The sequence below is a fragment of the Centroberyx affinis genome, unplaced genomic scaffold (assembly GCF_046629955.1).
Source record: "Centroberyx affinis isolate AG114_WGS23_722 - 3 ecotype Tasmania unplaced genomic scaffold, CSIRO-AGI_Caff_v1 ptg006371l_1, whole genome shotgun sequence".
Lineage (NCBI taxonomy): Eukaryota > Metazoa > Chordata > Actinopteri > Beryciformes > Berycidae > Centroberyx > Centroberyx affinis.
The window spans coordinates 1,078-27,569 of NW_027283234.1; the positions used below are offsets into that span (position 1 = coordinate 1,078).

A 26,492-nucleotide genomic window follows, 5' to 3' on the forward strand; every position below is an offset into this window, starting at 1 on the left:
TATAATTAAAACACATCTCATCTAAAAGGCTCACTTCACGCGATGACTTTTTAAAGAGGGTTAGCGGTCTCAAACCGTGTGATGAATCCATAAGTCTCTGAATTGAAATGGAAACGAGCCCCAACCTAGATTTCTACTGCTGTGTTCAGGCAGGCAGTTTAGATTTTTATACAAATCACAGAAGCGTTTCAAATGAGTTTTACTGCTGAGTGAAGAGGAGATGTCTACTGTGAATGGCTCCGTATGTAAGACGATCAAGGGTTTAATTACCAGATAAGAAAGAGCATTAATCATTCAAATCAATAACCTGAACACAATGCAACTTAACTTCTGTTACGCTGAAATGTCTCCTGTGCAAGTGAAAAAATAGCAATGTCTTTGGTGTCCTCCAACCGTTTCTTCAGTATCATCATTCCCTTCAACTCCATTGGAGAGGTGAACACATATGAGGAGGATATATAGTGTATAAAAATGTACTGAAATGGTATCTTCCTCCCAGCAGGTCCACTTTACAGTCTGCTACAGTGGGGGAGTCTGAAGTGAGGAGGGGATTCGTCCCTCATGTCGATCTCAGATAAAACTCTGATAGCTGCAGTTCAACCGCCTCGTCTTTACAAACAACCAAAAGAACAGTCCGCTGGTGGTGTGTGTTTTCTGTCCTCATTGTCTGTATCACACACACACACACACACACACACACACACACACACACACTGCTAGGTTTTCACCAGTGGCTGTTCTGAAATGTCCTCCGGTGTTTTCTCTCCTTCACGAGACTTTTTCCTCTTCTTGTGACCTGAGAGGACAAGGAGATGGGAATCAACAGTCAGTCAGTCAGGGTGTGATCACCACCTACAGTTTGTTTGCTTTGGTCTGAATCATAGTGGATATGTTTACTCTGTTGTATTTTTGTATTTGGTTCATTTAGTTTCACACTCCCCAATTTCAAGCAAACTAGGACTTGTAAACAAAAGTCACATGACTCACAAGCAGCTTGTTCATTGGACAGAGTTTTGGTCACCTGTCATCCTGCAGGTTAGAGATTTTGGGGAGTCAAACAAATCAGAATTAAAAGATGATAGAGAGTTGAGACAGGCTGAGTTCCTCAGGCAGAGGGAAGAAAGCAGAGACTGGAAGCTGTGAGGGTGCCAAGTGTGTGTGTGTGTGTGTGTGTGTGTGTGTGTGTGTGCGCATGTGGTTGTGAATGGAAGCCAAGGAGGTCAGAGAAGAGCTTTTGGCAGAGAGAGAGAAAGAGAGAGGGATAGAAAGGGTTCAGTGAAAGAGTGGTTGCTGGGATACCACTCTTCCTTAAGCAGCTACACACACACACACACACACACACACTCATTAAAAAGTATGTGAGAGGCCCTGTGTGCGTGTTTGTGTCTGTGTGTGTGTGTGTGTGTGTGTGTGTGTGTGTGTCAGACTCACTGAGTTTGAGCAGGAGTTTCTTGCCCAGTGTGTCCTCTGAGCCGCTCAACGACAGGGTGCTGATGAAGGGAGACGTGTCCGTTTCTATGGGAACAGAGGCCGACTCTGAGAGAGAGAGAGAGAGAGATTTTAGATTTTCTTGACCCACTTCAATTTCTGTTGGGGGGAAAGATAAAAGTCCTGCATGACTTGCAACTCAGTTTGTCTACAAGGCAAAATAAGTACAAACAAGGCTTACAAACAAGAAGGCCCATACATTCTGTACAGTCACATGATGCATTTGCACCAATAATGTAAAGATTTTTCTGAAAACAAGAGGATTGTGGGAGCTGTTTTAAAATTTGCAGCTAAAATGTGAAGATTCCTAGTTTAAGTTACATTTTTACAATAGTAGAGCCTTTACTTCCTTTTACTAAAGTGGTAACCAGGACAATTCCTGTTTTGTTTTTGTTTTTTGTCTCCATCTTTGGTACTAAGCGTTCATTGCTGCGGTGTTTCTGCACTGCACTGCACCTGTCAATCAAACAGTGTGGGGGCGGTACTGTGATGTCTTTTTCCCTGAAATGATCTGAGTGTGAGTTTGAGTGTCTCTGGGTGGCGCTCTCTCTTCCTGTGCACCAGAGGATTTTTCCCAGGAAAGAGCTGCCAGACAGCGGCTGTTTAGAACAGACAGTGGAAAAGCTTCATGAACTGGATACAGGCTGAATCACTATTTTGTTATATCAATCTGCAATAGAGAGTAGCAAAACAAATGTCACAGATTATTACTTTAATTAGATGCTGCTCATGTAAACCTTGATGAAGTTTGACAGTTCCCAGCTAAAAAGGAGTGAAGCATCTCATCCTGATGACCAGCTATCAACATGCCTTTGTGACAAAAAAAAAAAAAAGATAAGATCCTCATCTAGCCAAAAAAATTGGCCTAGCAACCATTTCAACACGGGGAGCTATGCTTTATTTATCATCAGCACAGCTGGAGCGCGTCTTTTTGACCAATCAGATTGCTTGTCTGAAACCAGCCGTCCTACCGGTGTTTCCATCGCTCTCTGAGCGATCCTCTCTGATGTAGGGGATCTCATCCATCCTCAGAAACACTGAATCACTGGGACTCTTCTGGCCGTCCGACTTACTGCCTGCAGTGGAGACAGACACACACACACACACACACACACACACACACACACACACACACACACACACACAATTAAAATACATGTGATGACCTTATATTGGCTACATTCAAACCCTAGCCACAAAACCTCAACACTACATTCTTAACTTTTTACTATTACTGTTACTATTTCCTAAATGGAAATGGAAATAGTAACAGTAATGTCACAGTAATAGTAAGAATAATAATAGTAAGTAATAGTATTAGTAATAGTAAGAGTAAGAGTAATAATAACAGTTATAGAAATAATAGTAACAGCAATTATAATAGGAATATCTCTAACTGTAAAAGTAATAGAACAGTAATAGTAACAGTAATAGTAAGAGTAATGACAACAGTAATAGAAATACAAATAGTGATACAATAGTAATAGTAAAGTAGTGTAAATAACACCAGTTCTCTGTCAGGGTCCAGGTGACTTACGGACGATGCGGTTCTTCTCGTTCAGCAGCGAGGTGCTGTGCGGGACGCTGGACTGCTGCCCCCGGGTGCGGGCGGAGCCGGGCCGGCCGGGCTCCCTGGGGGGCATGAGGGTGGCGTGGTGCTCCGGGGCGGGGGGGTCCGGGGTCGGGGTGCCGCCCTCGGCCGCCCGGGCGTCGGCGTCCGGCGTCTGAGGAGAGCTGTCCATCCTGGTGGCCGTCAGAGCGTTCTGGTAGTGGCTCCGCGTGATCTGATGCACAGGAGCAGAGGATTGTGGGTATTATCAGGGGTGGAAAGAGTACCGAAGTAAAATGTCATACGCTCCAATATCGATGATTTTCATGTTTTAAGTTCAACTGAAGGATCACATGGTCCTCGAACTTTGGGCTTATGAACACCTTCCATTGGATAAACTCAAAACATGGTGGTCAGGTTAAATACAAGGCTGTTTATTGTTTATTGTTTATTGTTTATTGTGGATCCCCATTAGTCGACGCACAAGCGGCAGACTAGTCTTCCTGGGGCCCATTTTAAAATATCAATACAAAACAGTCAAAGTTATTGTATGTACATGTACAGTATTGTGCAAAAGTCTTAGGCACATGTAAAAGAAAAAAAGTAAAGCGAAGATGCTTTCAAAAATAATTAAATGAAAAGTTTCTAAATATCAACAAATGTACTATAAAGAGCAGTCTACTGACACACTAATGCAGAAAAAAAAAGAATAAACATCTAAGACATAATTTATATAAAAACTCTTTGGTGCCTAAGATTTTTGCACACTATACTAGATTTTTGTACTGTATATACAATTAGAATTACCAATTACAACAAGACAACTGTTACTACCATAGTTACAGCAAACTTATTAGGACATACAGAGTCCTTCAAACTGTGAGAGACAATACACTGAAATCACATAATATAGAATACAACACGAAACTTGAACACTAAAAACCCAGTACACAAATTTTAAAATGAACAATGGCAGGAGTTTGGATAACTGAATAGTAGTGTAATGGTAAAAGAGGTGCAGACTAGGTGCAGTCTCTTAAATTCTATCTTCCCAGGAATGTTTCGAAGATACAGAGGAAGTTTTTTTGTTTTTCTTAGCTCTTGAAATGTTGACATTTTGGAGATTTTAAGTGTGAACCTGACAGCAGCGATATTTACATATTATTGATATGATCTTTCCCATACAATGCAAAAAAAGGACGACAGGACAGAGATCAACAGGTGGATTTCACATCGCTGATTAGACCAGGGGTCCTTCAGGGCATTCCAGGGGGTCCCCAGCAAATTGATGAATTGTTAAACTTCATTATTTCATTTATAAGAACAATTATAGAATGTAGAAGAATGACTATTTTGATCAGAGTTTCACTGTTATCTCTCTACCTACAATTCAGATAGTCATGAAATTCTGGACAAAATATTTAACAATAAAAAATATTCTCAGATTTGGGTCCAAGAGAGAAAATCTCATCAAATGGGGGTCCATGGCCCTAATGTGGACTAAATTAGGGGTCCTTGATATGAAAAAGGTAGAGAACCACTGATGTAACACACCCTCTGGCAGCCATATTGGAGGTCCTCAGCTCAGACACGCTAGACAACCATAGTAGGTGGTCAGCTTACCATTACTGACTTGTAAACACATCTGAATTGCGCACTAGTAAATCTAGTATCTAGTAGAAGCAAGTATGTTAACATTAAGTTAGAGGTTGAGAGTGTCTTGAAGTGGCAATGGGGAGTTTTTTTTTCCCAAAACAGAAAGTGCGTTTTGAGATCTCAGCAGCTGGCAAAATAATTGTTGAGTCACTGGTATTGAGTCATTAACCCTCCCAGATATATTGTGGTCATTTTGTTCTATGTGGCAGTGAAAATCTCATTGCCCCATTTGGACAGTAAAAATATAATATATATAAATAACAGCAGTGCCTCCTAGCTGAGGTGAAGTGAGGTTTAGGCGTTACCTTGATGACCTGCAGGTGTGTGAGCTGTCTGACAGAGTAGTCGGGCAGGTAGACGCTCCCCCCTCCGTTGAGCTGGCCCATGCTTCCCCCGTACAGCATGGAGTCGGAGCGGTCCAGTCCACTGCTGCGGGACGGGGATCTGTGGACTGGAACAGAGACACACAAACCAAGAGATGTTGCTTCATTTCCACTCCTCTGGAATGGGTTAGGGTGTATGGGGGGGATGCTGCATTCATGTCATGTGGGAATAATCGGTTGACAGTTACAAGAAACAGTTTTTCTCACACACTTTAACTCTTTGAAGCTGTTAAAATGCCATGATTGGAGATTTCTGTAGACCTTTCACCCTTACTGTAGTAAAGATCCCTATTTTCTTTCATTTTTCCACTTCCTTTCCTCACCTGCCTCACTTCCTTTAACTCACTTCCTTTACCTCACTTCCTTTCCTCATCACAAATTGTTTCAGCCTTACCTGATTGAGTTCACCTGATCACTCCTTATTTGAAGACTGCACTCCCTCTCAGAACTTTATTCATCCTTATTTCTTTAAGATGGACATGTGAGACTAATTTGACCTATTGTGTTAAGTTTTAATCTTGTATTTGTTTTCTTTCAGATTCAAAAGCCCATGTGTGTTTTTTCTCCCTTATGTTCATAAATGCAATTCCTTTGATTTTGGAGAAATGAAACCTTGGTTCAGAGGATTGAAGTTTCCTGGCTTTATTTCCATGCATTCTGATCCGATGCCCACGATGATAGTCAACTTTTCATTCTGAACCTCCTAATTTACACTTAACATGCATGTATGAATGATGTGATGAAATGTGTGCATTTTGTTTTCTTTTGTTTTTAATGAATACATCATTCCCTACACCTGAATACAGGTGTTTTCCTTGTTGGTGACGTCAGAATTGAGAAAGTCGGAGAAAGTTGGGTTCCCAAATAGTGATTAGATGTGAAAAAGGTATTTTCAAATGTCTATCATCTTTCTCATATGACATGAATTCAGCATACGGTCATAAGTCTGTGTGAGCATCATATGGTTAACACACGCCTTTGTTAGATTTCTGCTCAGCTGTGAACACTGAGAATAATATTGCATGCATCAGGATCTATAAGCACTACAAAGAAGACTAACAAAAAAACTGACAAAATATCCCATTGTTTTTCATGTGATATTGAGATAGCCGTGGGTTGATTTCATTGTACAGTAACCTAACTATCACATAAAGTAATGTAAATCCAGGTTATTGGTGGAAATCGCTTTAATTCAAACCGTGTAAACGCTTTAAACAAGCTATCACCTTAATCTGATTACTCACAGGAGTCATGGCTTTGTGTGCATATACAGTAAATGAACCCAGTGATCCTGGTATTCATGCAGATCCTCCCTCACAAACAGGCACACATAATGTGCTCACGCCTGCAGCACACCCACACACACACACACACACACACACATATATTCACCCACAAGCAGTAATTCTGTCTTAAAACATATTTAATCTGTTTTGTTTCAGTCTTTATTTTTGTTTTCTTCCTTCTTGTGTTTTTTACTAATTTGTAAAGCACACAGTATGATGAAATGAAATAAAAGCCCTTTAGAAAAGGTGAATTTAATTTGGGTTTGTGTGTTTCTGTATGTGTGTGTACGTTTGTGTATATGCGCATGCTTTTGTGTGTGTGTGTGTGTGTGTGTGATTTATATGTTTCTGTCCTTATGAGAACCACTTTGAGTTTTAGACCTTCGGCGTGCGGATGTTTTAGTCAGTCCTCACTCCTTCAAGGGGCTAGGGGCTAGGACTAGGATTGGATTGAGGGTTAAGATTTTAATTAGGATTAGGTGTAGAGTTATGGTAGTGGTTCCCGGGCGTCCTGGTGGCTCAGCTGTCTAAGGCATGTACCATGTAAATGCAATTTCCCGGGCTCACATTGGCTCATTCCCAATCTTTCATGTCTATTTCTACTTTGAACTGTTGAATAAAGGCAGAAATGCCCCAAAAATAAGCCAGCTCCAGCCCTCAGGACCCCGAGCTGATGGTTGTCATTCTAATTGTCTAATATGGACTGATTTACACCAGGTGAAGGCAATTAACTTAAGATGGTAGGATAGAAAACCATAGTTGGGAACTACTGGATTAAGGTTAGGAGAGGGTGGAGGTTAGGATTAGGGTTGGGTTTAGTCAATGGAAGGTCCTCATAAGGATGCAAGTACAAGGATGTGTGTGTGTGTGTGTGCATACCTGTTGGCATGATGGCAGGCACCCCATAGTAGGCAAACGCTCCGTTCTCGAACCTCAGCGCCTCCTTACCGAACTCCACCTCAACTCGGCCCTGAAAAACACACCGGAGAAAAACCACATGAAGCCACCAGCCTGTCTGCTGGAGACTATAAAGACTGTTCCATGAATGAGTAAAGCCATTTGGGACAAGATGGGGAACTTTTCTCATATCGGCCTCATTCTGTGCTGTTTAATATGCGGCCATATCACAGACTTCACTGATAGAATGATGCCTCTCACCGCTGCGCTGCTATGCCATTCATTTGTTTGTCTATGATGATCGTGTCTGAGACATCACTGATTGGATTTTGACAGAATTTGGGGAAATTATGAATCTCACTGCTGCACTCCAGCAGGGGCGCTACAATTACAGGTCAAAACAAGGTGACATCTGCTGCTGGTTGGCCCAGAGGGAGTCTGGGCCAATCAGTCTGGGCCAATCAGTCTGGACGTTTGTGGGGGACGACATGTTTACTGTTGCCTTGCTTGAACATGAGTCAAAGTGACCAAATTGGTTAAATCAAGGTTAATATAAAGGAAATAATCATTCTACACACTTAGGTCTAGGGCTGGGTATCGCCACTGATTTCCCAATTCAATTTGATTTCTGATTTGATTCGATTCGATTCAATATCGATTTGGTTAGGGATATTTCAGTTACAATATCAGTTTTGCTTGGATATAAAAGAGATTCTCAGAGAACTAATGCTGTAAATTGTACAAGGAACCCTCTAACCTGGTGTATTATTAAAAATATTAATGTTTACATTAAGAATTGACCCCAAAGCAGTTATATTAATGTACATGACCAACACACTATAGCAGTCAACACAATATAGTGGAAGTTATGCAACTCTACAGACTCTACAGGCATATATTGGGCATATATTAAGAGATCGACCTTGGGATTTTATGAATCGATATCGGATCATTCAAATGAAGATCGATTTGAATCGGAAAATCGATTTTTTTAAACCCAGCCCTACTTAGGTCCATGCATTTTTATTGCAGATTTTTTTAGTCTAGCCATCCTTCGTCAGGATCTAAAACCAAAGCTTATAAAAGCAATAAAATTACATTAAAAACCACATGGATCAAAAGTTCCATTACTTTATTATAAAGTTTACTGGACCTCTAGGCACCATACACAAAGTTTGGCTGGGTGAGCATTAATTATTCTACTAAACAAAACTTTATGAAACTAAGAAAGTACAGGTTTCTAGTGTTTTGCAGCAAGGCGGCCTAGTGATTAGAGATAGCATCCCATAATGGAAATGCCACAGGTTCAATCCCCCAACAGCCAATGTCCATCAAGAGCTCCTGTCCAAGTGTCCTTGAGCAACACAGTGAACCTCTACCTGCTCACTAGTTGTAATTCCCTCTGGATAGGAGCGAGAGTCAGATAGATGTCTAATGTGCCGTACCTGCAGCACCAGGATGAAGTAATCCACCGGTTTGTTGCGTTGGAACAGGAAGTGCTGCGGCGCTCGCTTGTTCTTCTCATCAAACTTGAGCTCCTGAACCACGCTGGGGTGTTTGATCAACCGCAGCAAGATCTTCTCTGACAGGTGAGCCGGCTTAAAGGGCTCCACCTCTGATGGAGGGAGAGGAGAGAGAGAGGGAGAGAAGAGAGAGAGAGTGAGATGGAGGGAGAGGGTGAAGACACGTACATATTACTATGTTTGTGAGGTCCTTCATTGACTAAATTCATTCACTTACCCCTAACCTAAACCTAATCCTAAATCTAATCTTAACCTCTTCCACTATCATTACAAACACATGTTGTGCGGCCAAGCTTTGCTCAAACCCACAGAACTTTATTTTAAATTCTAGTCAAGATCCCAAGGTTTCCAAAGATATCAAACATGTCAGGCTGAATTACAGGAAAATGTGTAGAAAATGAAGCACAAGACATCTAGATTTTTTCCATTTGCTGTAATGGTGCAGCCATAAAACAGTGGGTTTGAATATTTTTCTCAGTATAAGCATGCTATAGTTTCAATGAGGCGTTGGAATGAGCAGATTCAGAATATATGTGACATTGCTGTACAGTATGGGAAAATATTTAAGGGGAAATTTAAAGGGAAACTCAGGGTGCGAGGGGTTAAATCTGAACCCAAGTGCTAACCCTAAACTAGCTCCTTAAAGAAGTCACTTTGGAGGATTCCTTTCCTTACAAGATAAGACTCACAATGTGCATCTAAAAGTGGGAGTATTTGTTGTGTTCTTTTATCTTTCTATTTTTCTTGATTTGATTCTTTTAATGCAGTGCAATTTGCTTGTTCTTTTATATGAATTTGATCTTTTTATCTGTCTTCTATCTGCCTTCTATTGATGTAAAGCACTTTGAGCTGCATGTTGTGTATGAAAGGTGCTATACAAATAAAGGTTATTATTATTATTATTATTATAAGATAAGATAAGATAAGATAAGATAGCACTTTATTAATCCCCTTGGGGAAATTAAGGCTATCTCTCTATCCTTGTGAGGACATTTTAAGTAGAGCAATACTAGACCACACACACACACAAACACACACACACACACACACACACACACACACACAGAGAGAGCAGCGTGCTGATTGGTTGTTACCTGTGGAGAGGAAGCGGTGCGTGGCCAACAGAAGCTGAGGAGAAATCTTCACTTTCATCTCGTTCTCTGACAGCTTGAAGATGGAGAAGTCCTGCTGCTTCCGCTCATGGTGGGAAACACGCCGCTTCGTACGGTTATCAGCTGACAGGACGGACACACACCAACACACACACACACACACACACACACACACACACACACACACACACAGTGAGTGTGTTCGAGTCAAACAGCAAACATTTTGACGTTGAATACACATTGATGGGACAGCCTGCACCAATGGTAAAATGTATGTAAACATAACAGCAAAATGAAAATCGTCCACAGCTGCTACATGCATAGTTTTGTATAACTGGGACCTAAAAATCTCTCTGATATCAGTTCAAAACAGTTTCCAAAGCTGCTTTAATGTGAATTAAAACAGCTTTGGGTTTAATGTGAATAAAAACGGTGCCATAATTGAGGTTTAACTCAACCAGTGAGATTATGTCAGAGCAGCTCTGCCTCTGAGAAATGTTTGTAGAACTAAACCTCTAATCTGTGTGTGTAGAGGGAGTGTGAGTGTGTGTTCATCTACGCGTGTGTGTGTGTGTGTGTGCGCGTACTGTAGAGGTCGGTCTCGTCCAGGATCTCGGACTTGATGATCTCCTCGATGACGTCCTCCAGCGTGACGATGCCCATCACCTCGTAGAACGGGTCGCCCTCGCCCTCGTTGTTCACCCGCTGCACGATGGCCAGGTGGGACTTCCCTGGACACATTTTACCCACAATGCATTCATGTTACTGCAAACTGTATGTCTAGATCTATATTCTACGCCAGGATCCCACGTGTTTGGATGAAACTGAGCAGATGTGGTTATCGATTTTAGTATCGCAAGGTACATTTTCATTGCAACTTTGATTCACTGTGGAGATGATTTCATCACATCACAGAAAGCCAGCAAAAGAGAATAATTATGCATGAGATGGATGAAGTAATTTATCATTTATGAGTCACAAGCCAAAAAGGTTGAGAACCACTGATTTAGGAAATAGCGTGGCAGTGTGTCTGAGTGGCTGCTAACATCCATAAAGTCACAGGTTCAATTCCTGCAACATTAACATCCAGAAGCAACTTACAATGCATGTAACAGTAGAATAAGCTTCAATTCCTAACCCTAACCCAAAATTACACGCAACCAGTAGTAAGGAGGTCAAGGGTCAGAGCCATAATGCCCTGACAATATCCCTGCGATCCTTAATTGGTCATGTAATTGAAGGCAATGTGCACGACAACAAACCGCTGATTCCTCTGGCGAAGTGTGTAAATGTGTCACAGAGCTATATCGTGATTTTAATGCCCTAAAAACAACTGCATATGGTTTTATTCCAAAGTGAAAAATGTGAAAAAAATGGCAGCCTTAATGAAAGTAAATAAATACACAAGTTATTTGCCTATCACCACAATAGTTTTGCATATTAACTTTTGCATATTGCATATATGCTTTTGCATATTAAATGTATTCATCCAGGGACGGTTGACTGAGCATGCTTTCTCTTTTTCAGCAACAATCTGCTTCACATTCATACAGTAACACACATTCACACTGGGAGCTTCCCAGTACAACACAGTCTTCTGCTGTGGGCCACTGAGCAGCTCCACTGCAGCAGTTATGGTTAAGTGCCTTGCTCAGAGGTACCTCAGCAGTAGTTACTGAAGCAGGTGAGAGTTTCTCATTCACTTTCCCCACACAGATTTTTCCAAACAATCCAGAATTCAAACCAGCAGCCATTCAGCCAAACCAATTTCAGGAATATATACTGTATGTAAATGGATGTTTTCTTGCATTTCAGGCAGCACTTTTTAAAAACTGATATATATGATGTAGATGTAGACATAGACATACATATTTCCAAATGAGATTTTCATTTTCCTCTCACAAATATGACTCACAGATATGAGTGTGAGTGTTAATTAATGTGTGAGTGAGACTGAGCAGATGTGCAGCTTGATGTTCTATAAATGGAGCAACAGCAGGAGGTGAATGGTCCGGAGCAGCAGGGAGGTTAGACAGCTCAACACAAAACACACAGTCTGAACATGCAAAGACACATAACATAAATATAGATACCTTCAAGTTTTACATCCAGGTTTCTACAATGCTACTGCTTAGGGCTGGGCGATATGGTTGAAATCAATATCATGATAATCATAAGGATTTTTCTTGATATCAATATATATCACGATATGGTTCATGTATGCAAAATCACGTTAAATAATCAAACTAATGTTCATCTCATCGAACCGAATGGTAATGTGATGTCAAACAAAACAGAAATATTCAAATAATATTCCTACCATACCTCATTTTATCAGAGTTTTTAAGTAAAATTTGCTTGTCATCATCAATTCAGACAGCAGAAATGTGTGTCACGATATTAAAATATCTTCATATCATCACGATATGATTCCACTGAAAGACAATAAACGATAATATTGAATTATCGCCCAGCCCTACTACTGCTGTATTAATTTTGACGATGATTGAGTGTGTTTTGGGAGGTAAAATGCAGGGCGGTTTTAAAAGATAAATGGAATAATTAATAATCCATGCACTGCTTGCAGCAAAGCTCCCTCCATTCAGGAGGAGATTTTACAGAAGAAGAAAAACAAAGAGGCTGTTTCCAAAACAGCTTTTACAGGATCTGCAGTAAATAGGATTTAGACATGAGGAATGGAAGGTGGGCTGGTTCAGTAAATGGGGCTGGAAAGTCAAGAAGGAAATGGGTTAGCGTGTGTGTGTGTGTGTGTGTGTGAGTGTGTGTGTGTGTGTGTGCGTGTGAGAGAGAGAGAGACAGCCAGAGAGAGAGGGATAGAGAGAGAGAGAGAGAGACACTGCACTGCAGGCACCAGCAGTTGTAGATTGCATCATCCATCCAGTTACATAATTCAGAGCTCCTTTACAGTTGGGAAGTGTGTATACGTACGCACACATACACATACACACATACACTCAAACGCACATTCTCAGACACATGCATGTTCACACACACGCACGCACCCACCCACACACACTCACACACACACACACACACACACACACAGAAAACACTGTGAATCCTTGTCGGTATTCACTCCTCCTCAGCAGTTTGGCTCAGATTCAACTTCCTCACTGACATTCTCTCTCTCTCTCTCTTCTTCTACCCTCTCTGCCTGCCAAATAGTACCTCAGAGACATTACCCCCCCCACACACACACACACACACACACACACACAAACACACACACACACACACACAATTCTGGCAGCGCTGCAGATAGCTAAATGGGTCAGCCTTACATACAGAATAGACAGAGAGAGAGAGAGAGAGAGAGGGAGAGAGAGAGAGGGAGAGAGAGAGAGAGAGAGAGAGAGAGGGAGCATTCACAGCTAACGTCATTCCCTAGCATTGCTGTGGTCTCTCTTTTAAACAGTGTGTCAGCTTTAAGAACACACACTCTGCTTTCTGTTTCTCCTTCAGCATCTTCCTCACACTCCTCTCTCCCCCCTTTCCACTTTCTTTCTCATTAGTTCTTTATTTTATTGTTTTTTTGAAAAATGGGTCATTCCTGGCTATTGGTGACTTTTCCGTCCCCAGGAAATAACTCTTAATATTTTACTTAAAATAAATGAAATGTTTATTACGAAAGGCTTTTATTATAGATTGAGGTCTTCTTTATAACATTAACACAAAATAATGCATGTAAAATATATTTTTTTTAATTTTAATTACCTTTTTTTTTTTTTTTTTGCACATACACTCCTTTTTACGATGTCCCCAAAGCAAATTTTCAGTTTCAATGAGACACATTTGCAATATAATTATAAATAAATAGAAATATGCCTTTATTATTGTATAGATCAAGTTAAAATCTCTCTAATTATAAATATATATCAATGGATACAGTTATTATTTATTATTTTTATAATTTACTGTGTGTCCCCGAAATCACGTTCCAACCTGTTCGTTTGTGGTTTTTCGCCTTCTGAACAAAAAAAACTACAATTCCCATGAATCCACATTCAGGAAGTGACATCACTCTTTTGGAAGGAATTCAAAAGGAGCAAAGTGAGGTGAGCACCAACTTTCTGTCTGCCTTTTTTTTTTGCAAGTTTTATGATATCAACCTGTATACAGAAGGGAAAGAGGGAGGATGGATGACACGTGACAGAAATCATAAGCTGGAGTCAAACCCACAACAACATCTCAACAACAAGGTGTATTTTCACATAAACCTCTTGCCTGGTGCAGTCAGTCCTGGAAAGTGCTGACCAGCAGGTTGTCTCTCCAGGCCCAAGGAGTTGTATCAAATAAATAACGCTCTATTTCTGCCAGGGTTTGTAAAAGAGGCGAGCTCAGCACCGCAGAGAAACAGAAACACAGCCATTAATAAAATGGCAGTGCCTTCTTTTCCAACAGCGACCCACACAGAGGGCAACACAAGTGAGATAAACATAACTAGCAAGATACACACTTGTCTTGCTTTCACTGATTCCCAGATCCAAAGAGTCAGCGAACCAAATTAAAACATTTGACTGTATTTTTGTCAGCCTTCATGATGATTTAAAATATCCAGCAGACTGTAAAACATTAAAAACAGACGACTGTGATGCTGTAGAGCCTGGAAGCATCTGGATGGTCTGCATCTAACCTTAAAGCTTACCTGAGATCTGTTGCACATGCTGCTAGACCCAGGTCATGAAGATGGCAGCCAGCTAAAGGCTGACATGATCCAGTCCTCCAGCCCCGTCCCACAATGCAATGCATTCCCAACACCTCTTGACTGGAGGAAGGGAATGTTGTCGCTTTGCAGCCATGATTTTGATTGTGGACTAATGGATCTTTTTTTTTAAAGGGCAATAAATAATCTAACCAGTAGGAATTGCAACAACATCGACAGATTTCTGGCACAGGTTTCTGGCCTGTAATTGTCATAAATAATAAAGTCACATTCTTTATTCACTTTCCCCACCCATGTTTTTAAGGGAAGACATTTAAATTGACGTTATAGACATAAATAACATAATCTTATGCATCTTGTAATACTGTTTACAGATGATGATAATAACACCATTCAAAACAGTCTGTAAATTGAAGAAAACTCTTCATTTATCTACATCCTTTCAATCTACTTTGGAGGGAAAGGTGGACGAATGTGTGATGTGTAAATACATCAAACTAGCAGACTGCCATCTTCATGCAGCTGATCATCATGTGGTGGCACCACCGACTCTTATTTCTTTACCTGGCACTTCAGTGGCACAGGAATATCTTGTCAGGGTACTGTGGTATTGACTGCTGCACTCATAATCGGTCGCTTGTAATGTTTGCGATGTAGGAATTATTCTACTGTTGCATTCATCAAAAGTCGCTCTGAATAAGAGCATCGGCTAATGGCCAAAATGTAAAATGTATTTATTGTATTATTATGTATTGTATTATTATTATCCAATTCAGCTAAATGCCTAAAATGTAAATGGAAAAGTAACTTCTGGGCCAGAGAGTTTGTACTTGATGTGTATCATTGCAGTGCTGGTAATCCCCACAATAGCCATAATTATGTCCTGTTGAAACCTGCTTGAGGAAGACACTCCCTGCTCACTCACTGTAAATTGCTTTGGGTGTTGACATATAGAAATGTTAAGTCAAGACTGTTTTATTTACAGAGCACTTTAAACACAAAACAAGTTTGTCAGAAAGTGATTTACAGAAAGGCAACATACAAAAGAACAGACAGAGCAAAAATGACACATATGGACAGACAGAGAAGAAAGCAAATAAGAAATCAGACACTATTAAAAGCCAAAGAGTAAAATAGGTTTTCAACTGAGTCTTAAAGATCTCAGTGGATTCAACTGTTCTGAGATTATATGGAAGACTATTCCATAACTTGGGAGTAGCTACAGAAAAATGCTCGGTCACCCATTGATTTAGATTCAGACCACTGTGGGACAGATAAGAGATTCTGATCAGCAGACCTAAGGGATCTAGATGTACGATATGGGCACACAATTTCAGAGATATACAGCAGGAGAAGACCATTTAAGGATTTGTAAACAAATAGTAAGATTTTTATTCTATAACTGACAGGGAGCCAATGCAGAGATGCCAGTACAGGTGTAATATGGTCCCTTTTCTTTTTTTTTTTTTTAGATCTAGTTAAGAGCCTGGCTGCAGCATTCTGTATCAGCTGGAGGCGAGACCGAGAAGCTTGACTCATACCAAAATGCAGAGAGTTGCAGTAATCAAGGGGGGATGAAATAAAGCATGAATGACTCTTTCCAGATCTGGATATGACAGAAAGGACCTGATCTTGGATAAGATTCTGAGTTGGAAAAGGTTGGATTTCACTGTGAGTTTACCTGTTTGTCAAAGCTGACACCAAGAATTTGATGAGATTTGACATATGAGAACAGATGACCTCAGGTTCTGTTTAATGTTTGTACAGTTTGTGGTGCCAAATAAAAGAATCTCTGTTTTATTCTCATTTAGCCAGAGGAAGTTGACATCCAGAATATCTTCGAGGCATTCTAGGAGATTAGTTATCCTGCTCAGATTATTGGTCTTCAGCAGCAGGTAAAGTTGAGTATCGTCAGCATAGCAGTGGAAAGAGACGCGATGTCTCTGGATGATTTGGCCAAGGGGGAGCATGGATACAGAAGAGGATGGGTCCAAGTATGGAGCCCTGGGGAACACCACAGGAAATAGGTTCTGTGGATGGCGAGCAAACTACTACAGTGACTGAGAAAGACAAGTAGGTACAGTCTCCACTATCAGCCACCTTTGTCATTCGTAGGTGTACGTTGTCAGATTTAGATGGACTTGCGTTAGATTTAGCTGTACTTTGTCAAACTTAGATGGAGTTCATCAGATTTAGATGGACTTAAGTCAGGTTTAGCTGTCTTTGTCAGACTTAGATGGAGTTTGTCTGCAATGGAGGGCAGTGCTGGTGTCACAATCAAGCGTTTACAATCTTTCATCCTTTGTGCACAACAGATTGTGCGGGAAAACAGGAAAGAAATCATTTTGAATTAACTGCAGTGATTCCGTTAAATATGATTCATATTTGGATAGTACAGCTCTCACAAGTATTTCAACCTTATCTTAATAATGTGGTATGATTTTTTGGGGAAAAAATGTTGTTCTTAATGTTGATTTAACCAGAGGTAGCTAATTTTTGTGCCAAGTAAGCAACTATGGAATGATGGTAAGTGATTTTCCTTTAAAGATGCGATAGTCACCAGCATCAGTAGCTAAAAGGAGGTAGTTAGTTACCTTGAGAAAGGGCAGACTGTACCCTAAAACTGGATTGGAATTTTTCAAAAATGTTATTTTGGTTCAGGGAAGATGACAACTGAGAAAAAACAACATTCTCTAATGACGATCTATTCATATTCATTCTCTAATGACTACTTGTGCTTACTGTAAGTCACTCAGGATAAGAGCATCAGCTAAAACGTCTAGAATGTAACATGAATACACAGGCCAGATGGCAGGCAGACAGAAACTGAAAGTACAGTGCACTGAATATTTTATACACTGCCTCCTGGGAGACTGTATGGGGACAAGGACAAAGAGAGAGAGAGAGAGAGAGAGAGAGAGAGAGAGAGAAAGAGAGAGAGAGAGGATGGTTATGGCAAGAAAGGGGCATCATATCTATCTCTCTCGCATAACTATTGATAGAACAGGAATTGGTTGTGTGCAAATAATGGAATTGAATTAAATTGAAAAAGTATTCGACATCCCTTGGAATTTTTATTTGTGGCTCACACCTTCATCATCTTTTTGGATAAGTCTCTGTTAACTTTGAGACACCGAGATGGAACAACATTTGCCGATTCCTCCTTGCAAACTCGCTCAAGCTGTGTCAGGTTAGCTGGGGAGCAGCGATGGACAGAAAGCTTGAGGTGTTGCCACAGATTTTCAATGGGATTAAGGTCAGGTCTCTGACTGGGCCATTCAAGGACATCTATTTTCCCCATTCAAGCCAGTCTAGTGTTGCTCTTGCAGTGTGCTTTGGGTAATTGTCCAGCTGAAAGACAAACTTCCTCGCCAGTTTGGACTTTTTGGCAGAAGGTAGCAGGTTTTTGTTCGGGATTTCTCACCATGTAATGTGCACCATTTATCTTCCCATTTATCTCGACAAGATTGCCGGTCCCTGCCACTGAAAAGCTTCCCCATAACCTGATGCTCCTGCCGCCAGACTTCACAGTGGGGGTGGTGTTACCTGGCTGGGGTGTGGTGTTTGATTTTTGCCAGACATAACACTTCGCATTCAGGCCAAAAGTTTCCGCTGTAGTCTCGTCAGACCACAAGGCTTTCTGCCACATCTCTGCAGTATCTTCTAGATGGCGTTTTGCAAACTCTTAGCAGGCAAGGATATGTTCTTCCTTGCAACTCTCCCATCAAGGCCCTTCATGTGAAATGCCTTTGAGATTACTGTCCCATGCACATCTTCCACTGCAGCCACTGACTTCTGTAGCTCGTTCAGTGTCACAGTTGGACTCACAGTAGCTGCTCTGATAACTGTCCTTCTTGCCCGGCAACTAAGTTAGGGAGAGCGGCCTGATGCAGGCAGTGTGGCTGTAGTTCATGCATATTTTAAACTCTAGTTACATATTTCTTGCACGTCTCTACGATGGACTGCACTGAGCTCTGGATGCTCAGTGCCTTGGCAATGGCTGTGTACATTTCCCAGATTTGTGCCTCTCTGTAATCATGTCTCTGGCTTCTTTGGAAGGCTCTTTTGTTTTAATTTTGAGTCTTTTTGAAAATCTCTACCATGCTGTAGGACCTAACAGAGAGAGGCATATTAATATTTCCAAAAGAACTGACAGTGGGTGATCCAATTTCTTACGCAGGTGGGGTCAGTCAACAAATTGTGTGACTTAATTTATTAATTTCTCTTTTTAATTTTTAATAGGCCTAAATTGTGGGAAGATTTTGGAACATTTTTTTTTTTTTTTACATGATCTTAAATATTGAATTGCCCTTAAACTTCAATTCAAATTCACAATCTGCAGCAACAAAGTGTGAAAAATGTTTTGGGGTCTGAATACTTTATCAACAACCAGGCAAGAAAAAGCTTGTTGTGGTGTCGCTGTAGATCCATTCAGTAATGTTCTAAGTAAAAATGAATAATCTGATATGGTAGATGAATCACTAGCTATCATACTGCCTCTCCTATCTCTACGCAACAGAATCATTTGTTCGAATCGTTTGTTTTCCTGCTGCAGCTCTGACAGCATCTGGCCTCACATACTGTAGCTCACTGAGCTTAGCATGGACACACACACACACACACACACACACACACACACACACAGGGAGAATTCTGCAGCAAAATATAGAGATCATACTGGATGGATGGATGATGGATGCGTAAGTGAGTGAATTAACAAACCAGTGAATGCATGAATGAATGAACAAATGGGCAAACGTAAATAAATGCACTGTCTCTCGCCGGTCTCCTTTAAACAGAAGCCGTCCTGGTCAAGGTGTCCTTCCCTGTTTCCCTCTCTTCTCTTCTCTTCCACACACCCAGCAGAAAAAAGAAAAAAACACGCTGACTCGGCACTCTCCCCAGACATGCAGGAAGGCAGCGACAAGGAGCGAGGCCTGTGATTGGCCGGCGGGGACCTCACCCATTTTAACACTTGAATAAACCAGGAATGACAACTGAGAGAGAAAGCCCTCTCTCTCCTGCACTCAGCACAGCAGTGAATAAAACTGTGTGGTATGAGAAGATGTGTTTTTTATTTGACATTTCACAATACTCTGTTTTTAAATGTATTATATTTTCTTATCCAGGGAAAGGCTTTGCAGACCACGCAAGCTCTTTTTCCTCTCTGCCCTGCTTCTCTTTCATACAGTTACATACATTCACACCTTACCCAGTACAACCACAGTCTTCTACTGTGATCTGCCTTGCTCAAAGGCAGATCACAGTAGAAGACTGTTGAGGGAGAGGAGATTCACTTTCCCCATCCAGGTTTTCCCAGTCAATCCAGGGATTCAAACCGGCAACTTTCAGATCACAAGCCTGCTCCTCAGGCTTGTACACATTTTTTTTACTCAAGAAAAAGTGCAAATACTCAGCTAAAAATATACTCTGGTAAAAATTGAAGTATCAAATCCTTTACCTAAATCAAAGTATAAAAGTACATGGTCTTACAGTATAAAAGTAAAAGTAGTTGTGTAAAAAAAAAAGGCATTTCTAATGAACTTGAAACTGGTTCTTTGTTGAGCGTTCCTCTGAATCCCAGATGAGAAAGAGTCTGCTGCTCAAATCACTAACGTTAACTCCATCAGATGAATTCACCAACGTTAATTCTCTGCTCTCTTGTTGCTTCTCTCTTCTTCCTGTTGTTTCTCTCTCTGTCCCTTTCCCTCCTTTTTGGTGTCGCTTTGGTGAACAAGCAGCCAATCACATCTGGCTCTTGATCAGCTGCTTCCTGGATGGAAGCTGTAACGAGTCTGTTTTGAGAGTAGAAAGTATAGATTTTTCTTTTGAAATGTAGTGGAGTAAAAGTAAAAACTCTTAAGTAAGATTTTTAAGTATCTGTATTTTACTTGAGTTTCTTTCACTTAAGTAGAGTAACAAAGTATTTTTACTTTGTTACTTCCCACCTCTGTCTTCTATTCTTTAAACTAGAAGTGTTGTTCCAAGCGCAGCAGGTTTCAGAGCCTCTTCTTTAACAGAGTAGTAACAGCTCAGAGGGTAACGTCTGCTCCTCTGTGCAGCCAGCAGGTTACCATGGCATGTGCACAATCCGAAAACTTTCCCCCAAAATAAAAAAAGAGGAGAAAGCAACCGAGATAGCTAGTTATCGCCTAGGTTACCACAAGACCCGGCATAGCAACCAGCGAGAGGGTCTGCTGCATTAATAGAGTGGCAGACTTTCACACTGACAAACTGGCCTGATTGGAAGGATTTGAGTAATTCATATAGTGAAGCGAGCCAATCAAGACCAAGTTAGTCTGAAAATTGCCTGTAAAAAAGAGTGGATTTTTGAAATGCAATAACTTTACATTCAACCACTCAAGCAATACAAAAATGTAGGCTGCATCTACATTAAACATCTTTGTCCATGAATGTATATAAATAGAGGCCCTTTTGGGACTTTTAAATATATACATGCTCACACATCCAATCTCAGCACCATCTAGTGTCTCATCGTGTGTGTACATCCTCACATACACACATACATACACACACACACACACACACACACACACACTCCTCCAGCACTGACACTGACCAACACACAGAGGACCAGCTCTTATTGAGGTTCTCCATCCTGAGCATCTAATAAAACACGACTACCTGTGCTTTATGGGAATCATTACTTTAACTGGAAAGCATCTTTGACCAATCAGATTGCTTGGCTAATAGCCACCTGCTGTATGAACTGCATCTGTCCAGATCTACAGTAGTCTGATCTCAGGGCAAAGGATCAGTATTAAATGTGACATCATTACATATTGTTGCAGTCAGGTGGAAACCTTGCATCTCCAAAAGAAATACAGCCTTCTTCTTAGCTTGGCTGCCATATATTTTTGAGTTTATTCCATGCTTTTGGAGAGGGTTTCATCAGCCCCAGGGTTGTAGAATTGCCTCATCCCATAAAGGAGCATGTAATCCTTGAAATCACCAAAATTTCAGTTTCGAGGTTTTCACCCGACAGCGATGACATGTAGATTACAGACTGCCAGGCAACGGATACGGGGGCATGAGGGGAACACGCTGAACAGGCCAATCAGGATCCTGCACCCTCACCTGCCCATGGTGACATCCCAAACCCACGGGTCCCGCAGGTTGCCATGGTAACTAAGCAGCCCTCAGATGCCAGTCTCCAGCTGGGTTCATCTCCCTCCCTGCCCACGCCTGACTCTGCTGCTGCAGGTCGGCTATACTGCAGCTTCCTGATGGGAGAATCCTTGGCTGTCTCTGCTCTCAGGAGCCATGATGAAGATACCCCCCCCCCCCCCCACACACACACACACACACACACACACACTTCTGGCTCTGCCCCAGGCACTTCCATAAAGGTTGTTGTTTTCAGATATTTATGATTTAGTACAGAATTGCACAACTGTCTATGCAGAAGGGAGCGAACATCGGAGGAAGTGAAAGAGAAAATATTTTTTTGTATACATCCTAGTTGTTTGAGTGTCCTGTAGCTGAAATGTCACAGGTTTGACCCCAACGGCCATGTGTCCTGTCTAAATGTCCCCCTTCCTGCTCACATTAGAAGTATTTATAGATAAGAGTGACAGCTAAATTCCTGAAAAATGTAATGGAACAGGAAACCCTCCTTCCTCATCAGTCCTCAGGGTCAGTTTCACCTCACAGCAAAACATGAATCATGATAATGAGAGACAGGAAGAGACAGGATCAATAAAGTGTAATATAGTCATCATTATTATTATTATAGGTAATTGGTTGAGACTTTTATCATGATGAATGCCCACAGCATGGCATCTAGGTGTTTGACCTGGGGTTAGTTTTGCAACAATAATAATAATCACATCTCATCTGTTTAATAAGATGAGAGGAACTTTATTGATCCCTGAAGGGAAACTGGCTGATTATAACAGCAAAGAATAGTTGGAGAATAAAGAGTGAAAATAGGTAAGTGACAAAAATTTAAATTAAATTAAATTCAATTAAAGATAGAGTGTCTCTCCACACTGGGATGACTGCTGACATGTTTCAGAATTACAGATGTCTGCAGTTTACAGACTTATTTACTGTCATTTAATATTAATAATATAATATATTATTCATAGGTTATTTATTATTACCTTACTTGAACTACTGAAAGTCTGCCTGATTTGACTCTCAGAAGTGCCTGCAGCAGGATGAGAGATGAAACTCAAGAATGTAAATTTATTCATCTCTCTCTCTCTCTCTCTCTCTTTCACACACACACACACACACACACACACACACACACACACACAGCCTATACACAGGCACATACCTGTACACGCGCACCCTCCCACTCACTGTGCGCGCTCCTCACCTTTCTTGAACTCCTCCAGCATGGCGTCCAGCTTGGTGTCGTTGAAGACGCAGTGCAGCGGGTGTTTGTAGAACTGGGTGATGGTCTTCAGCGGGGTGCAGTCGTCCGGGTCCACGAACGCCAGATCCTTGACGAACAGGATGTCCACGATGTTGGACCGCTCGTTCTCAAACACCGGTATCCGCGTGTATCCGCTCTGCATGATCTCCGACATGGTGTTGAAGTCCAGCACCACGTCCGAGGCCAGCATGAAGCAGTCGGTCAGCGGCGTCAGGACGTCCTCCACGGTTTTGGTGCGCAGCTCCAGCGCTCCCTGGATGATGTTGAGCTCTTCTTTGACCAGGTCGTGGTACGGGTCGGTGACGCGCAGCATCTCCAGGAGTTTCTCCCTGGTGTAGAAGTTGGAGATCTCCTGGTGCAGGATGAGGTCCAGCAGCTTGCTGATGGGGTAGGAGATGGGGAAGGAGAGCACCATCAGCAGCCGCGTCACCCAGATGGTTTTGGAGGCGATGGCGAGGCCGTGACGCGACGCCACGGAGTGAGGAAGGATCTCCCCGATGAAGAAGATGCCGAAGGCGCAGATGACCGTGGAGAGCCAGGTCATGCCCAGGATCTGGCACATCCACACGGCCAGGGAGGCGTTGATCAGCGCGTTGCCCAGGAGTAAAGTGCAGAGGACGTAGTTACCGTGCCGACGCACAGACTCGATCTTCCGCGCGTAGTTCTGCTCCTTGTCGGTGCCGCTGTTCTGGAGGACCTGCAGCTCCACCGGGTCCAGCGCCAGCAGGCTCAGGTTCAGCCCGCTGAACAGAGCCGACAGGCCGAGCAGCAGGACGGACACCAGAACCTGCAGCCAGAGGTCCGGGACCGCCGAGCGCTCCACCACGGCCACCCAGAAATCCCGGGTCCGATAGTGTTCCCATTTGGATCCGTCGAAGGCGCACATGGAGTAGTGTTTGATCTTCTCTCCCCTCCGCAGGTCCTTGGCCAGCAGCTCCACCAGCACCGAGTTTTGGCTGGAAGCCGACTTGAAAGAGCCTAAAACCTCGATATCGGACGTCCTGGCGTTCTTGTCCATGCACATGTTCCGCTTCGGGTGAACTTGTCCCTCTCTCCCGGGAGTTGGCTCCTCGATGAAGGCGATCCAGGGCGCGGCGTTATTTGCCCGAGTCCCCGCGGTGCGGTTGAGCCTCTGCGGGGAGGTGGAGTAGTAGACCCGCAGCATGAAGCGGGTCCCCTCGGTGGCTTTCAGCACCCCGTCCTTCACGGACAGCTCCGCCCCGGTCTCCTCCGGCCGAAAGCCGAGCAAGCCGAGTGCCGGGGCGGGGAGCAGCGAGCAGGCGGAGAGGGAGAGGAGCAGCAGGCGGGATGGAGACAGCGGAGCCCGGTGGGAGAGGAAGGCTCCGGTCCGGGACCGGGCGGCCGCATCCTCCGCAGCCATGATGCGGTGTGAGATGCTCGGTCAGTCCAGAGAGCCCGCGTCACGTGGTGCTGGGCGGTTCCGGTCCATGTGGTACCGGAGAAGGAGGGACCAGCAGCTCTCCGCTACCGACGGTGATGATGATGTTACTCTGCTGAACCGAGGAAGAGATGCGCGCTCCGCCGTGACGTAGCAGCCTAATAATAGCCTCGAGCTCCCTGTTCCTACCACGAAAAATCACCATAATAATCACCGCAATATTCCCATAATAATCCTATAGGGGCATAAAGTGTGTGTGGTGCTCAGTAGTGGCTTCAGTGTCCGGACTGTACTTTTTTTTAATCTCCTATGATATCATGATAAAATTCTTATTATATTCAGTATAATAATCCTATAGGGATTTAAAGTCAGGAAAGTGTTTTAGTCTACTTTATGTTTTGTTTAATCTCCTTTGCCATCACTATAAAATTCCTTTAATATTCCTACGGGGGCTTACAGTGTTTCTATTGTAGCATACACTTTTTTTTTTATAGTGACTAATAGTGTGTCTGTTGTGCTCAATAGTGAGTTTATAGTGGCCTTATTTTATGATGGTTTCTTTTTATCTCCTATGGTATTACTATCAGATTTTCTGTGGTATAATTTGCTGCATGATATCTTAAAGTTTTGCAGTGATATTTGTATAGCATCCATCTATCATATATCATATATATCTAGGTTCCTTTTCAAAAGGGCAAATAAATGACAAATATACATACAAATATTTTCTGTCAAAGGTGAATACCCCGAATTAAATATTCAATTTATTCAGACTTTAGGTCTTATTATGGATGGCTAAACCTGTTGGCAGACATAACAACCAAGCCCATCCTCCTCTGACTGAATAACAGATTCTGTTTTTCTCAAAACAACGTGGGAACAGCTTCACCTCAGTCCTGTCTGACCTTGAGCACACACACACACACACACACACACATCTGACTGGAATGGAAAACAGGAGGAAGAATGCAGATTGTTTCTCTGTTTCTGTTTCTCTCTCTCTCTTACAATTAAAATATAGGAATTCCTAAGTATAAAACCTCTATTTTAAAAAGTGTTCATATGATAAATATGATTCTTGTCTGTCTGTCTGTCTGTCTCTCTCTCTCTCTCTCGCCCCCTCTCTCTCTGTTCAGTTGGCTCATAGTAACACAGATTAACACCGGAAAACACACACACACACACACACACACACACACACACACACACATGCACGCACACACACACACAACACACACAAAGCCATGAAAGATGAACATGTTGTCTCATGTTTGGAGTGGACACTTTGGCTTTAGGACAAACCAACAGAGTTCAAAGGGTCAGTGACATAAAGAAGATATCTGTAGGCCGGAGGACTGGATTCAAACTGGTGATTTCCTCCCTGACATAATACACCATGTGTCCCTATGCAGACAGGTGTGATCCCTGCAGCAGCCATGTGTGCATGAAGAGTCCTGGGGCAACACACTGAGGCCCTGCTGAGTCACTGTGGATGAACCTGAAATGGAAACACACCGGTCAGTCAGAGGTAAATCTCGAGGCATTTAGGCTTACCGTGTTTCAGGGAGGGTTACATGGAAAATATTAAAGGGCTTGTCATTTTCAACACCTTTGGGACAGCAGGCATTTGTGCTACTTTTTATCACATCAGCTAAAGGCTACATAACAACAGATGTTGTGACAAAATGCATTGTTTTCACCATATGTGTCACTGAAAAGTTACATGATGTATAGTCTCACCACAAGGCAATGTTGTGGACTGTTGACTTGGGTTTTTTTTTAGGGGGAATCTATAAGGAATTGAGAGATGAGAGATGTGAAATGTCTGCAAGTCCTACACTTAAAAAAAAAGAAAGAAAAAGACAAATCAATAAATGGTCACAAGCCTGGCAGCACAGGTTGACAAATATAAACCGTAACATCACAATCCAAGATTGTAGATTATATTAACATGTTTTCTCTGAAAGATTACAGAAAAAGACACCAGAAATAAAACTTTGGCATGGCGTTTCCAGCTATTTACAGTGGGATGACACAAAAAAACATCTGTATAAATAACATCAGCAAAACATCTAGACTGTAAACTTTGTTGTATTTTTATTGGCATG

At 42.1% G+C, this 26,492-nt stretch overlaps 1 protein-coding gene across 1 annotated transcript; it reads right to left on the bottom strand.

Moving 5' to 3' along the window:
- Nucleotides 1–716: 716 nt before the first annotated feature.
- Nucleotides 717–24,366, bottom strand: LOC139638457 (metal transporter CNNM1-like). The gene is made up of 10 exons (XM_071512596.1): nt 22,926–24,366; nt 10,482–10,625; nt 9,877–10,017; nt 8,705–8,874; nt 7,242–7,332; nt 4,999–5,144; nt 3,026–3,272; nt 2,460–2,564; nt 1,432–1,536; nt 717–796 (listed from the first exon to the last, which is right to left on the bottom strand). The coding sequence occupies exons 1-10, from the start codon at nt 24,364–24,366 to the stop codon at nt 717–719; spliced, it is 2,670 nt and encodes an 889-aa protein (XP_071368697.1).
- Nucleotides 24,367–26,492: the final 2,126 nt, after the last annotated feature.

Coding starts and splice junctions, on each gene's coding strand:
- LOC139638457 (XM_071512596.1), bottom strand. CDS start 24,366: ATGGCTGCGGAGGATGCGGCCGCCCGGTCCCGGACCGGAGCCTTCCTC. Junction 3,273..4,998: donor CACACCTGCAGGTCATCAAG/GTAACGCCTAAA, acceptor CCTGTGCATCAG/ATCACGCGGAGCCACTACCA. Junction 2,565..3,025: donor CGAGAAGAACCGCATCGTCC/GTAAGTCACCTG, acceptor TCTCCACTGCAG/GCAGTAAGTCGGACGGCCAG.